This window comes from Amblyomma mixtum, chromosome 3 (assembly GCF_055824585.1).
Source record: "Amblyomma mixtum isolate Tamu chromosome 3, ASM5582458v1, whole genome shotgun sequence".
In the NCBI taxonomy this organism is placed as follows: Eukaryota; Metazoa; Arthropoda; class Arachnida; order Ixodida; family Ixodidae; genus Amblyomma; species Amblyomma mixtum.
In genome coordinates, this window is record NC_143014.1 from 180,632,333 (window position 1) to 180,648,834 (window position 16,502).

The 16,502-nt window shown below is 41.6% G+C and overlaps 1 protein-coding gene across 5 annotated transcripts in view; it reads right to left on the reverse strand.

The window, feature by feature from the left end:
* Nucleotides 1–16,502, reverse strand: part of LOC149352912 (uncharacterized) — a 47,301-nt gene that overhangs the window by 17,347 nt on the left and 13,452 nt on the right. For all 5 annotated transcript variants that reach the window (XM_089582115.1, XM_089582112.1, XM_089582111.1 and 2 more), the window contains 3 exons: nt 13,177–13,962; nt 5,316–5,445; nt 1,996–2,110 (listed from right to left, as the gene is read on the reverse strand). In XM_089582115.1, the coding sequence (XP_089438241.1) occupies nt 1,996–2,110; nt 5,316–5,445; nt 13,177–13,884 (953 nt within the window). In that variant the 5' untranslated portion in view covers nt 13,885–13,962. The remainder of the gene's footprint in view (nt 1–1,995; nt 2,111–5,315; nt 5,446–13,176; nt 13,963–16,502) is intronic.

Genomic DNA, 16,502 nt, shown 5'->3' on the forward strand with positions numbered 1-16,502 from the left:
AACGGTAAACATAAATTTTTTTTATCCCCTACTTACTCCACCACTGCTTCATTCATGAATTCCATCAACAGTTATCTGAAACCACGAAGTCTGAAGCAATGCAGACTTTGAGGCACTGTTGCATAACAGCAGAACTACAGTATCCTTGATTCACGTCACAAAAAGTTTCAGATTTGTTCACCATGAAGTTGAGGGATAGAAGCGCCCAGTTTCTCCTTCTGCGTGCGGATCAATGACTTCGCGTTTGAGTTGCAGAAGCACATCATGGGCTGAGAAGTGTGCCGTAAATCCAAACATCGTATGAGGCAGTAGCTCGTTGTCCTCAAGACAGTTGAACTTGCGACTAAAAGGCTTTATTGCTCGTACTCAATAAATAGGCGGGGGAAGAAACACGCAAACAAACAAGCGCTTGTTTGTTTGCGTGTTTCTTCCCCTGTCTTAGTTTTTCGCGCTGTACATAATGTTGAACCTTCACCAACTCGCCCAGTTTTCTGTTCTACTTAAATAGGCGACAAGGAGCATAATCAACAGATACAGCAGCATCAGTGATGATTGTCAAAGAAAATGGAACAAACAAAAGCACACAATCGCACCCCACACTAGAACTGACAGCTGCAATGAAATTTTGTAGTAAAAGTAAGTGCAAATAAAACTTGTACAAAAACACTTACGTTATAAATGTTAACTTTATGCTAACACCAGTCGAGTATATTTAAGCAATCAAATTTTAGTATAGTTCAAGAAAATAATAACGCTAAGTTAGAATATGTTTATATGACATGTAAGTTGATCAGTATTTCACTCTGGCAAGATGTTTTGCTTCTAACAAGCAGTTCAGAACAAATGTCACAGTATTATAACAGACTACATGGCATTTGAATGCCAGTGACCAAATTCTGCTTAAAACATAGTGTCAAGGCTGGATGATGCATAGCCACTCAATAAAGGCTTTGGGGTTTAACGTCCCAGAGCTTCTGCTGGGCTACGAGAGATACTGTAGTGGAGGGAGGGCTCTGAATTAATTTTGACAAGCTGACATTGTTTAATGTGCACTGACATTGCACAGCACACAAGTATGCTTGCATTTTGCCTCCCACCGAAATGCAGCCACCTAAGACAGGATTCGATTCCGTGACCTTGTGCTCAGCAGCAGAATGCCTTAGCCACTGTGCCACCATGGCAACTAATATGTATGAGGAAGCAAAACAACCCAGCCTTCCGGAATTATTAGAGAAAAAAGAAAAATAATAGGCAATGAGGCAATCCAACTTTTTTTATGCACTGGATACAAGGCGTGTTATTGTGACAGCACGCTGGAGTGAGGGGAACCTTACTTTCCAAACCATTTTCATTGTGGCACAACAATTTCTTTTTATCCTTGTTTTTTTATGCTTCTGTATGAACTCATCATAATGAACTTTCATATGCTGTATTTTGTGATCATAAAATTACCCCTTACACTAGATAATTTTTGTGTTCTTAACTATTTTGTTAATGAAGCTAGGGATTGGTAGAAAAGCACCTAAAAAAAGTACCAAGACTAATGGTCCCCTATAAGCTAAGAAGATATTACAGACTCTTACTCTTACAGCTGGTGAATTAGCAATACGACACCCAAAAAACACTGTGCACAGTCATATTTTTGGACATTTCCGAGTCTTGTAATATAATAGTTCATGGAACATGACATTAACTGACAAAATAACTAACAATTTGCATTGAGCACAATTTTAAAGCTTATAACTTTACACATTCTGCCAACAAATGAAAATTCAATGTATTCCATTATAAGCATGTGATGTTAAACTCTCAGCTATACGCTATTCCAAATTCTCTACATAACCAGTTTTATTACTGTAGCATTCTTGAATTTAGTGCTGGCATATAATGATTAGTTAGTATTTATTAGTTCCAACCTCGGTGTGACAACTGGGTATATAGCACTGTATGCTCACTCACTGCTAGTAAACAATAAGAGCAATGAGAGCACATTACCTTTTTCCTTCAATCACTTCTGTTGCAAGCGAAAGGTAGACATCATACAAAGTCAAATCATCTTTTCCACGCTTCCCATCTGAGGTGTCATACAAGTGGATCGGAACGAATCGTTCTGGAAGAATCACAATGCACGTAAAAGAGGCAAATGCATTCAGTTGGTAAACGCTTCTGAATCAATCCTCAAGTATGGCATTAACAAAATCTAACAGTCATGATGAACAATACTGAATGAGTAAAAAAGAAATAAAGAAAGAAATGTAGCAAACAAGGCAAAAGTAAATTACAAAAACATGTAAAGCATAAGTTGGACAAGAAAGTACTTGTACATACATGCCTTAGAAATAAGCGAAACCAGCATAACAAAACACCACAAACATACAGACACTAATACTGTAGTTGGATACAACTTAAGTCTGCAGTGAAGTTCCACCCACATTCATGACTGCCACACAGAATTCCTCCACAACAAAAAGTAGTCCATTGTTAAAACTTTTCTTGTTATCTAACCAAGAAGCTAACCACAAGAAAAGAATTACAAGCTCCAGATTTTTTACACTTGGCTCGTATAATAAGGACAAACATTAAAAAGCTGATTTCGTTTACTGTTGTGATTGGCTAGCGGAGTAATACAGGATGCTGCAGACCGTCGCCCAGTGTTATCATCTGCCGTTTCTTTAAGCTGTATCCTATTATACCAACACATTATGCATTGCAAATGATTGCTACCTTCAAATTAAGTGTCACTGCATATTTTTCTTACCATTTCTAACCAGGTCTTAATTTCTACAAACATTTGCCAAGAAAGGCACTTAACCACAAAGAAAATGATATTTCAACACAATGTTGCTCCAGATTAGTACATCTGAAATAACTTTGTGCCAGATAGTAAGATAGCTGGGCAGTTTATTTTCAGGTCGCATATTTTTGAAGATCCCGCGGTAACAGCAATGCATTGTAAACAAACATGCTGCCAACCTTCCATGACAATTTTTAGCTTCCAAAACATTGAGGGACCAATAGCAGCATGGCCTGTCCCTGAAAAGTCCTTTGCTTTTGCATCACAGCTAACGCTCAAACATTTTTGTAACTCCTCTTGTCAATGAACCAGAAATGCATAAGCACGTTTAAGAAACAAGCAGAAACTAATGACTTATCATAGCACTGTTATGTCCCCCTTTTGTCCATGTTCCACAAACCTTATCACTATTCTTCGCAATCACTTTTTGAACCACTCACTGTCATCTATCCACAATATGACCACTACTACAAAATAAAATGCACCATTCTCTTTCTGCTTCACCACTTATACTTATCCCTTTCATTAGACTGGTTTGGTTTAGTTCGGTTATGGCGGTTTAATGTACCAAAGCGACTCAGGCTATGAGAGACAACGTAGTGGAGGGCTCCGGAAATTTCAACCACCTGGGGTTCTTTAACGTGCACTGACATCGCACAGTACACGAGCCTTTAACACTTTGCCTCCATCGAAATGCGACCACTGCGGCTGAGATCAAACCTGCATCTTTCGGGCCAGCAGCCGAGCACCATAACCACAGTGGCTAACATTAGACTGGAATGACCTACTTGCCACTGAACCTGATTAACAAGTTCTAAGAGTGTGTGCAACAGAGTATAAGTGGCTTTTCTCTTTGCTCAAGGTTTATTAATGTATTAGTATTAGAAGGATCTGTGCAAGTAGGAACGGTGAGCACCATCTGTTTGTAACCAGTGGCAGGTGGCCTACCTGCTACCGTGTGCCCACTGGACTACGAATGAACTTACCACACTACCTATATAAACTTAGTATACTATCTCAGATATAATGACCTTTCATGTGTTAACCTAACACATACTGAACCTAGGTGTACCAAACCTCGGCTATAAAGAACGTCAGGCTGCTAACGAATTCAAACGATCTACTGAGGATTGCTTAACAGTTTTTCCACTGTTAGGCAATCCTGCATTGTTTTTCCACTATTCATATATTTCTCATACAGCTTGAACTGACAATCGGATACTTTCTATGAGCCATATTTAATATGTCCTTCATAGCGTTTTGCTGCCTTACACTTATATTTTAATGCGACAGCATTAGAGTTGATATCAAGAGCAAAATCTGCCGTCTGATGCTATGAAATTTGCCAACTGGTCAACAGAGGTTACATGACCATGTTATGTCATCATAACCTACACTGATGGGCCACCCTGATTGGTTGAGAGGGGTCACGTGACTATCAACAGAGGATGAAAACAAAATCTAAATTAAAAAATGTGAAAAAAAAAGTGATATATGCAAATATGTTAGCACCATCAGAGCACAGCGGATACCTGCTACTGCAGCTAGCAGTCCAACTACGGCAGCTAATGGACCGACAATTGCACAGAAACTGACGCAAATACACACAGAAACTTGAAACAGAAGTTGCGACAAATGTGAAATTTAATGCTATCGCATTCCACACTTAAAGGTTCACTGAAGAGGAATCTGAACTTGTCTTTTTGCCGCGGGAACTCGACCTACACGTTCCGAGCTTTCTTAGAAACGTCGATTTATTGCCCTGTGTGGCCGATTTTCGTAATTAAATTGAATTAACGTCCGGCTCCCGCCTTTCTTTTTTAATTCTCCCTCGTACGGTGGGTGGAGTTGACCAACGCGTGGAGCGCCTTTCACCCAGTCCCGTGGCGGCTTGCCACTCTGCCATCGGCGGAGTAATACGTAGTAGTCCGTAGTAGCAAATAGTCCGCGCATATAGCAATAATTGTAATTTCCATAATCAGCCACTTCCTCTCTTAGGGGTCATAAACCATGTGGTGGTGGTAGTGGTTTATTTAAAAAATAAAAAGTGAAGCAAAAGAGTGTTGCCGGCCGCGGCAATTGCTATCTAATATCTTAAGCACCCGAGCTGCAGCCGGCGGAAACGAAAAGGAAAGGAAGAGGATAGTGAGGAGAAGTATAGAGGGGAGCGACAGCAAGAAAGGACAGGGGAGAGCTTCGTACACTATTTACAAAATACAAAAGTAATCAAGATCGCGCCGCTCGCGCGCTAATGTCCAAGCATTGTCCGAAAATAAGTGCGCGCGAGCGGCCACTGCGCACAATCACTTACACAAGAAGTAAACTGTATGTAAACATAAACCATGTGCAGAACACCAATACTTGAATATGCATTTTTGGCAAGCAAGGCTCTAAATGATAAACAAGGTTTGATCTAGCTTTTGTGAAACTTAATTTCGACATACATAGGAAATTACTGGGTTTTATCCAAGAACAAAGAAACCACTGCACAGCGAATAGTGAAAAGCAAAAGAGCACAAACTTTGTCTCTTCTTTCTTTTCCGCTTGCTCGTCTCTCCAGTGTGCCGTTTTTCACTTTCCTGCGTTTCTTCAACCCCTACTTGAATCTCGGGGCAAGCCTGAGGCTGTTCTCCAGAGGTCTTGCAAATGTTCTAAAAATTTGAAGAGAGAAAAGAAAATGAGAGGCCATAAAAGCAAAAACAATGCATCACACAATAATGCCAACTAGATATAAAATGAAAATTGCGTCCTTCTGTCACCAAGGAGAAGTAGCACTGCAAGTAAAAGTTTTGTGAAAACCCTCTTTTTTGATCAGAACTGCAACAGACGATGCCGACTTTTGATTCATTTTACCCAATTCAGGCCAGGACCTCACCAGAATGCCATGTGGAAGAAAATAAATAGCCATATGCCACCCAACGTGCACTGTTTGGTGCACTTCGGAAAGCCATGCGGCGTGAGCATTCATGTGTGGTGTGCACATTCATGTCCCCGACAGCTACATAATGGTAATCTCGCCTGAAATTTCGTAACACTTTTCCAGAGTACCACAGTAGGACAACCAAGCTGCATTTCAGCTACCAACCTTGTCAATTCACACCAACTGGAATTCGTTCATTCCTAATGGGTCTGGCTTGGGGAAGGTTTTCTGTGGTCACTACCTATGTCCTGTCCTGTAAGTTGTCTAATTACGTGATACACCGTCAGGAGCACATGTCTGCTCTAGAGATTTTCAAATGCTTACAACAACAGGATTGGCTACCTAAGAAGCACAGAACTTTGTCATGGTTAGTTTAATAATGTACCTAACATATTCAGATGCATTCCAGCCAAAGCAAAATTTCGTTGCAGTTGACCTTTAAGCTCCACCTTAAGGTTATGACGCGATTGTGTTAATGGGCCCTTTTTGTGGCCTGGGGTCCTCTGCATACTCGCTTTGCAGACATGGACACTGTCGGACAAGACACATAAGGCCTCTCTTTAACCAAGTTGAACGAACTTGTCTCGATGGCCTAGTGTAGTGTGTCAGACTAACAAACCAAGGGCCACAGGCTCGATTCCCATCTAATTACCCCAATTTTAGTTTCAGTGCAGTTAATTTACTTTCCATTCTTGCATGTCATAATGATATTTGAGTCATGATGCAACCTTATAATCACAATTTATCAAATGTTCGAATCACTTTTCAATTCTGCAGCTCCACGTCTGACATAATTGCTTTGGCCAATCTGGATTTTCTCGACACATCAACTGCGACACCAGGCTTTCCGCTGAACAGAACCCTTAATGCTCTCGCGTGAAAACTGTCAGTATTAATTAATTAATTTTTTTTGTGGTGTCTGCTAGTTGACCTGTTTTCATGTAATGAAAAATACAATCACTGAGTTTTTTTACTTGTCAAGTAAAAACATTTTTGAGAAAAAATAGAATCTTGGAACTAAAACCAGTAAGGAGGGTTCTTTATTAAAGGAAAATGAGGTATGATATGGTACGTGGAGTTTAACAGCCCAATGCTGCACATGGGCTATGAAAGAAGCCACAATGGAAGGCTGGGGATTAATTTTGAGCGTGTAGGATTTTTAAAGGTGCACTGAAGAGGATTCTGAACCTGTCTTTTTGCCACGGGAACTCGATCTACACGTTCCTAGCATTCTTAGAAACTGCAACTTATTGCCCTGTATGGCCGATTTCCCTAATTAAATCGAATTAACGTCCGGCTCCCGCTCTTTTTTTTTAATTCTCCCTCGTACGATGGGCGGAGTCGACCAACGCGTGAAGTTCCTTTCAGCCAGCTCCGTGGAGGCTTTGCTTTCGCTTTATTTTGTTTTTTAGGTTTCCATGAATAAATAGTTTCATTCGCAGATAATATAGCCGCAAAATAAGCCCGCAGAAATAAAAATATGCGCGGACTATTTGCTACTACGAACTACTACGTATTACTCCGCCGATGGCAGAGCGGCAAGCCACCACGGGACTGGGTGAAAGGCACTCCACGCGTTTGTTGACTCCGCCCACCGTACGAGGAAGAATTAAAAAAAAAGGGCGGGAGCCGGACGTTAATTCGATTTAATTTTGGAAATCGGCCATACAGGGCAATAAGTCACAGTTTCTAAGAATGCTAGCAACGTGTAGATCGAGTTCCCGCGGCAAAAAAACAAGTTCAGATTCCTCTTCAGTGCACCTTTATGCAGACTGACATAGCAGAGTACAAGGGACATTTTGTATTTTGCTTCATTGAAATGTGGCCGCCTTAGCCAGGATTTGATCCCACAACGCTCGGTTCAGCAACCAAACGCCACAGCCACCGAGCCACTGTGGTGGGAAGTAAAAAATAGAAGATGAGTTTGACATTCTAAACTGACTGCACAGTGCTACTTACACTGCCAAGTCCGAGTGACTTGGAATGCACATGCTTGGACATATAGCATGGTGAAAGAGAACAAATAAAATGGCATTTCTGTGGCACATGAGAAGCAGCAGCACCAGCAGCAAAAAAAAAAAAAACTCTGCATACACAGGATAGTGCATAAAACTACACATGCATACAGATAATGCTAGTGCGAATCGAGTAACTACATATGAATATTTAGGTGTTTATCTCACAGATAACACCTCATGGTTAACACACATTTGAGCCATTTGTGCCAAAAGCATCCAACATTAAGTTATTAAGGCACAACTTTAAAAATTCCATTAATGATATTCATAAATTAGCTTTTTCAATATTTGTTGCTCTCCAACTAGAATATGCTTCATCTGTATGGTCACAATATAAAGATTACCTAACCTACATACTAGAAGTCATCCAGAATAGGGCTGCACAGTATATTACTTGAATGTGCAGCATAAGTGCAAACATAACACAAGCCAAACAAGACATTTCACATGAACCGTTAGACTTGTGCTGCATTGCCGTTTTGTAACTCTCTTTCATAAATATGTCCATAACACAAGGTGACATCCCTTGACACTAGAATGACCTTTGTGCTTGTCCAGATAACTTCATAATACTTTCAGTTTCAAGCTCATCTTTGGCAGAACAATAGCTTTCAGTTCATCTGTGTTGCGTTATGTAATCGATCATTAGAATTATCTCCCTAAACAAATCGCTACCACATCAAACTGCCAATCATTTCACGAGAAACTGCTGAAATATTACAAAGATGACTGAATTTACTTGTAGACTGTTCGTGTTTTCTGTCTTTGTTCATTTGTTTACTGCTGTCTTTTTTCTGTGTTATTCCACGAAAACATGAATTTCTTTGTATAGTACAACATTATATCTTGCCTACAATTCATGTTTCTGTTTTCAATTTGTTAAGGTGATTCTGTGATGTTGCTATTATTAAGCTGAAACCGCCTTACTCAATGCCCTTACAAGCTGAAAGGGAAAAAAAATAAATAAATAAACAAAATGAGTAGTTTGCCACTCACTGCCGTCGGGCCCAGGCTTTGTGCCAGGCTGAACTGTGTACAGAGATAATTCGACAAGGCCAAGCCTTTGAATGAGGCCCGTGCAGTGCTCTAGTACATGGAAAAAGCCTACAATAATGATACAATCTGGGGCAAGGACTTGCACTGGGTAAATCTTGCTGTCCTGTCAGAGTTGAACTGCATGAAGCCTGTTGCTGTTTAGATTATAATTATCCTTTTTTCTTCATGCTAGCTGCCCAGAATTTCCGAAAGAATTCATTGTAGTGCAAGAAGCATAAGATGAACCCTTGTTGCAACTAAGGTACAAGTACAGACAAAAGGAAACGGAGCACACTATTGCCTTTTAACATTTTCCTCACGTTGTTTACTGGCAGCTGTGGTATGTGCAGGTTGGTAGTGGATGCTAGTGAGCTTTCCCATGGACAAAGAATGTTTCTTCATGCCTGACAGGGTGATAGAGAAGGTTCGATCGCAATTAGAATGGAATAGCGTGCTCCGTTTACTTACATCCACACTTGTACATTATTCGAATAATCACTCTATTCTAAGTTCGTTGCCTCCCTGAACAAAGTACACCCCCCCCCCCCCCCCCGTCAAAAATATACAGGCCAAGATGTTTGCTTTTGAGGCAATCTCTCGAAAGAGGAATGACTTCGCGTCCTCAATCGTACCAAGCTTTGGACTGCTGGATGTGCTAGGAAGCCGCGCTAAACAGATTAGGAGTGAACCCCTTGGGCTGTATACTTTTTATGGGGGCTGTACATGCATGCATACTACTGTGGAGTAATTAAATGCAAAAAGGACAAATAGTGCTTTGGACAAACAAAGAACCCGGACATTTCTGCAGGCCTGCACAGCGGAACATAAATGGCACCTTTCATTCACTCAAGCTAGGCAAACAATACTGCGAAAGTCGCACTGCCATGCTGTGTTATCCCCTTTGGCCTCTATGCCCTATCAGGAACCAAGCATGGGGAAGAAAAACATCAAATTTAGATGAAGACTGCTCATGACCACAAGAACAATGTCGTCCTAGTTGGGAAAAACCTCAGAAATAAAGCACGCTGAAGAGAACAAGAAAAGAGGAAGATGGGAAGGAGAACTGGAGGCAAACAAGGGCAGCAATAAAGCAGCGTGTATTGGTGAAAGGAGGAGGACAAATACCACCGTTGCACGTCCTATACAGGAGCTCATAAGAAGTATTTGGCCGTGGGCCCAAAGATGCTGGATTCATATCCTATCACTGATGCAGCCATCACCTCTAGCATGCGCAGGTGTTAACAATTCGTTCAGCAGTGAATATGGAAGCAAGAATGCAAAAAATGGAAAACACTGGGAAGTATGCAAGACATCCAAGGTGCAAACAATCCTCAGATGTTACCTCAATCATCAGTTGCAAAACAACTGTGCATGCACAGTGTTGCTCCTTGCAGAAGCTTTTTTGGTACACATGCATTCAGTTCAAAGAGGACATGCGCAATTTTCTGTCCAACCAGCATAGAAAGACTCACGAGCATGGAAAGACTTGCTTTCTTATGATTCGGCCCATTCCAATGCAATAAAAACAGCCATAGCCAGCTTGTCCCTATAGTCAGCTCTTACCAAGTTATGTTGGCATGCAATGCATATTAACTTTCACAACCAGATACAAAGACTGCATTCAGCCAGTTTTCCCTTGCCTGGTGACCACACCTGTGGCAGAAAACCTTCTAAACACTTTAATGCCCAAATTATGAAGCAATCAAAGAAAAAAAATCCTTCGCCCACATATTATGCTAGCTCATGTAATCACATTCAAAAGCCAATTTCGAAATTTTGTTAGCGCTGCTGAAATTTGAGAAATCGCCATGTCGCCAATTAGCAAAAATTAGCATTTGGTCCATTCTGTGCAGCTAGTCCAGACTGTGTGAAAGGTGAAATTGAAAGCCTCAAACCAACTTGAAGGCCCGAAGACAGTAAGCAATTTTTATCCACTAAACATCTTCCTGTTTTTCCCACAACAGCTGCCAGAAAATGAGAGATGAGGAATTGTTGGATGCCGGCTGGAAGTCGCACATTCCCGCATTCTTCACACAGCTTGCTCACAGTGACGCCAAACATTTTGATCAGAAAGCACTGGCTTCTGAGAATACACTGACATCAAAGTTTGTATTCAATCTCCTTTTATTTATGAGTAGATGGCGTGCAAATGGTATGTCGCAAATTCGCGACACTGAGCATTAAAGGTTTAAGAATGTGAAAAACAGAAACTCTGAGGAGAGGAATGAGCAGGCACTCAGTATGAGCAAACCTGCAGTGGTGCCATACGTACACAAAGCTGCCCACAATATCGGAGCCTTGCTGAACTATACCCAAAGGTCTCTTGTGTCAGAGTAAGAACAGGTGAATGTGATATGAAGCATGCCAAGACATACGTGAAGTGTACCACAAGTGTCGTGTATGATATTCCGCTTACTTGTGGAGGCGCCTACATAGGCCAGATGGGCCCCTATGTCAATGATGGCATGAGGGAGCATGAGTTTTCACTAAAAATGAAAGAAGTTCACTTACCTGCTCATCATAGTGCATGCAGATGCGAGCCACAGCTAGAAAGAACTAAGATTCTAGGCAGAAGCCAAGACAGTAGCAGGTAAACATTTGGAAGCATGCTATATAAAGAAAAGGGGTGATGCATGCATGAGTGACACTAAAGTTAAATTTTTTTTATTTCAGAGTTTTTGCAGGGTTTCGTCTTACATGCGCACTGGCTTGATTTCGGTCCCTTCAATGCGGCACATAGGTATTTTTTATCTCTGCCTGTATGTGCTGTGGTGATGTGAAGGCAATAAGCTTTTGCATGTCCTGTGTATCATCTCATGTATTATTTTGCATTCACTGTAGTAGTGTTCGCCAACGTTTCCTCTATCTGGGCCTCAGTGCCATTGCCCCATCGCACAGTGTGACACTAATAACACATTCATTCATAATAAATTAGGCCTCTACATACTGTGCTAGCCACTACACTGTCAAGAAAGCCTATAACACATTCATTCATAATAAATTAGGCCTCTACATACTGTGCTAGCCACTACACTGTCAAGAAAGCCTATAACACATTCATTCATAATAAATTAGGCCTCTACATACTGTGCTAGCCACTACACTGTCAACAAAGCCTTATGGTAAGAAACGACACAGGGCAGAAGACTTTCAAGGTGTTTACCTCGCTAGACTTTTAAACTAGACTGAAAACCTCACTAAAATAAATGCTGCCAGGCACATTTTTTGCTAGTTGCTAGTTGAACGTGCATGAGCTGTCCATTTATTTATTTCCAATACCTCAAAGACCCCAAGGATGCGGGGGTTTTACATGAGGGATCAATGCTCTATTTTCAGCAGCACTTTTTCAAGATCAACCTGCATTCAGACCTAGTAAGAAGAAATTACCTTAATTCACTTGGCATCTGGTTTTTACAGTGCAAAACCACTACCTACAATAATATGCAATCTCAGTGCATGAAAACGTGTGGATGAAAGAGCCAGGTTTGAAAGTACACTGCTTTGATAATCACAGGCCACTGCATACGCACATTCACATGCACATTCTAGTTCTACAGTGCTATCCATTACATACAACATTAAAAGGACTGCACAATGCAAATGTTGACTTCCAAAAAAATGTTATTTGACACACAACAGCTTATCCCTTGATAACAGAAATTAGGAAGCAAAAACATCCCAGAAAAACAAACCCAAAGAAAGTGCGATAGAAGCCTACACATGTTGATCTATGTCTGTAGAAACCAGAGTTCAGTTACTATTAAAGCCACGAAAGGGCCACTTGAACACGCATCTTGAAGATAGGGAATCTTGGCCACTTCTATGAATCCCCTGACAGCCTTGTCGTGATGCCTCTCTACAACGCAGCAGTGGCAGAAGAGAGGCACGCAATTACAACAATGAGTCACCAGACCCATGTGCCAGCATTCATATTGTAGTTATGTTCTCTTAGCTGTTTACTGAGGAATCTTCCAGTTCGCACGAAATACTTTTTGTCACAGCTTGGCAGGAGACAGTACACGACACCTGCAGTACATTTTACAAAGTGTTTCCTGTGCCTTCTGTTGCTCTCAAGATTCGCAGACTTGGAAGTGGATGTGTCAGCTGCCCTTCCATAACTTTAGCAAAAGCTGAACTGCAGTTTCTAGAAACATAGATCAGCATATGTAGGCTTTTGCTGAAATTTCCATAGGCTTGTTTAGCTTTCAGGGATTTTCCTTACTTTCTAGTTTGTTATCAGTGGGTGGTGGGGAGGTTTCAGTATTATGACTGGCTGTGTATTAAAAAAAGTTGGAAGTTGGCACTTGTGCTATACAGTTCTTTTAGTGTAATAGTTACAGTAAAATACAGTAAAATAAGTCGTGTCTAGTCAATTAGCCTGCATCAGTACTTTGATAAAAGTCACTTACCTCAAAGGTGGCAATGGGCTCCACATGCTCTGTCTGATGTTCAGAAGATTTATGTGATCGTTTGGGGCTTGGTGTACGAGGTACAATATCTTCTGCAGGGATGTGACCCTCTTCGTGCTCCACCAAAGGGATGAAAATTCCTTTTAGAGGGTCTTCACCCATGGTGAAGGAAAGAGCTTGCTTTCGTGTCCCTGTATCTCGTTTTGGATCCTTCAGTGAATGCAAATAGGCTCTTCTGCTTTTCCACTTTTCAGGCGGTGTCTTCACCTCTACTGTATCGGCAGACGAACGACAAAGATCTGGAGGAAATGATGCCAGCGACTGCAGCGTAATTTTTCTCCCAGCTGTCATTGATGTGCTGACGCCACGACTTGCAGTCAGACGAGGTGTGCTGTGATCACGTGGCTTGAACTTGTTCTTTTCTGGTACAGATATTTCAAATGCTGAACTTAGGTCACGGACAGGCAGGACACCACTTGGCTTTTGTTCATGATGCATTTCGAAATGCTTGATGTCGGACTTTTTTCTGGGTGACTGTGTTTCAATTTTTCCTTCATTAGCATTTTCGCTCGTAGAAACTGTTGGTGCTATAAAATCAATAACAGGGCTTGACAAGGCCGATGACATCCTTGTGGAGGGGTGCTCTCCTGAAGACTTCACAGACATTTGTGTTTTCGGCCGAGTTGGGGTGCTCATATGATTGCCCATTACAGCGCTCCCAGAGGCCCTAGGTTCCGCAGCTAAATTGTCACAGTGGGAGCCCACATTATCTTCTGCCTTCTTGGACTGTTCAAAAGAAACAAAGCCAACAATGAAATGCAAGAAAGTGCTGCTCTGAATGCAGACTTCAGAGCAGTTGCAGTTATGCTAGCAGTCTTCAGTGCACAGCTAATCAAACTGAATATTCTATATAAAATAACGTTGTGAGTCATTTGTTTCTGACTGAGCCTGTAACAATAGTTTTAATGCGAAAAATGTATAGCATACCACAAATACAGGTTGTTTGAGAGGAGGGGGACACAGTTTAAAATAATCTTTCATTAAAAAAGACCGCATGACTTCATTTCTTGTGTAACATGAAATTTTAAAAAATACTAGCTAAAAGGTTCAATGAAGGAACATATGACCAGCAAAAACGTGTTGCCTTCAGTACAGTTGTATCCGGGTGTATCGAACTCAAAGGGATCGCAAAATAGTTCGATATATCATTAATTTGATATACATAAAAATGGCAGCAGATATGCTTATACACAGCCTAGAAGCAAGCATACATTGCTCTCGCACTAGTGACATGCTTCTTGCAGGGACGTGCCGCCCGCCGGCGTACTGGCAGCACAGATCGCTCCTTCGCGTCAAAGCCACAGCTGATGGTGCTTGGGAACTAGCCACTGCCTATCATAAGATGTCTAATCTTGTTACCAGTACACTATAAATAGAATAATCTCTCATCAAAACTAATGTAAAGTTGGTCTCCGCAACTCTTTTGGTAGAGAAGCGAGCGAAACACGCCACGGGAGGGCCATGGCTAGAGAGGCTTTGCCCCACTACAGAATGTGGTGTGGAACAGAATCTGAGACCACCTTCAAGCCCACCCCCTCACACTTTGGCACGTGTTTTACAGCTCTAGCACTGCCAGCAGGTGCCCAAGGCCGCGCAGATGAGCCGTCCCCACTAGCGAAAAGTGATCGAAGAGCGCCGTTAGAAAAAGTGCCACTTGTAAGGGCACGGTGCGCTGTTCAATATAAAGAATTACAGGCAAAATTGAAGTTCAATATACTGCACTACTTTCCTATACTTTGCACACGATTTTGAAGGGCATCAGTGTGTTCGATATATTAAAAATTCTAAATATCCGGGTTTGATGTATCCGGGCTTGACTGCACAACCCATTTTTCAGCCGCATTACATCATTTCACAGGGCAGACACTGCAGCTCTGATCATTACAGCCACATGATTGGAACAATGAGGTACAAGTAGCATGCATGTCCCAATAACCCTCAGCAAACACAACAAAAATTCATTTATCACTATCCATTTTAAGAAACTGTTGAAAAGGACAAGAACAAGATGGAAAGTAGACAAAACAACTACTTGAAACTAAGTTTTTGTTGTACTGAGTATGTAAGTATATACAAAGGCAAAAAAAAAAAAGAAAACCAAAAATGGTTTGGTTTTGGGGAGTTTAATGTCCCAAAGTGACTCAGGCTATGAAGGATGCTGTAGTGGATAGCTCAGGATAATTTTGACAACCTGCGGTTTCGACCACATGGGCCTCTAGCATTTCACCTCCATCAAAATGAGACCGCTACAGTTGGAACTGAAACCGCGTCTTTCAGGTCAGCAGCCAAGCCCCATAACCGCTGAGCCCCCATGGCGGCTTTGTTAATGTTGAAAACAAAAACTGTGCAGTCACAAATATACCTTGTTTCAAGGGCAAAAAGAAAAAAGAGGAAGACAACAATATTAGTCAAGGATCGAGTGGCATCTAAAAAGGCTATTTCACCACTGGTGAGAGCAATTGAGGGGAAACTGACCCATTCGCTCCCTGACTTTGCAATAGAAAAGGTTTTGGTCACCCATCCGATGGATTGATACTGGTGCTTTAAAGGGGCTCTCAAAGGGGCTGGTAATAAGTTGCAGTATACCTGGCATGTTAGCGCCCCGGTTCATGAATATTGTCCAGCAACAATTTTTTTAATGCACGATGTAGAAACTGAGTTATCTGTAGTGAAAATTTCAATTTCAGCGTCTTCGCGCCTTTCCCTCTTTTCTCGTCACTTTTTGCAGCACGCTGGAAGGTTGGCGCTTCTCCGCCGGCTCCCCGGAGGTGGAGCCGGCGCCGCTGGATCTGTGCCGCTGGAGCTGTGCCACTTACTGGCCGGGGCTATGGTAGCTGCCTGAAGTCTAAAAGAACCTAACCAATAGCCACCTCTCAACCTGTATACGCAGGTGTGAGCGACGGAGGAGGGTGCGAGCATCAAAGAGTCGCCAGGAAGGGCTCGCCAACTTGCGCACGTGATTGTGGGTCCTCTGCTGCGTGTAGAAGTGTATTACTTGGCTCAGATGTTCATGACAGCACAATGCAGTGATTGAGAGAGTTGATGTGCTCTCCTTGAAAGGTGTTTCAGAGCCCCTTTAGGGGAGATGCCGGTCTAAAAATGAAAAATTTTATTTTTAAAGACATGGCAATTAAATTAGGTGTTTATATACATTTCTTCTTCCTGTTTTCAGAAATAGAATTAGTTTTGATATATTTGAATTAGTTAATGGGGAAATAACTGAAGCCTAATTATGTAATTTCTCACAGGTCGTTAAAACACTTTCA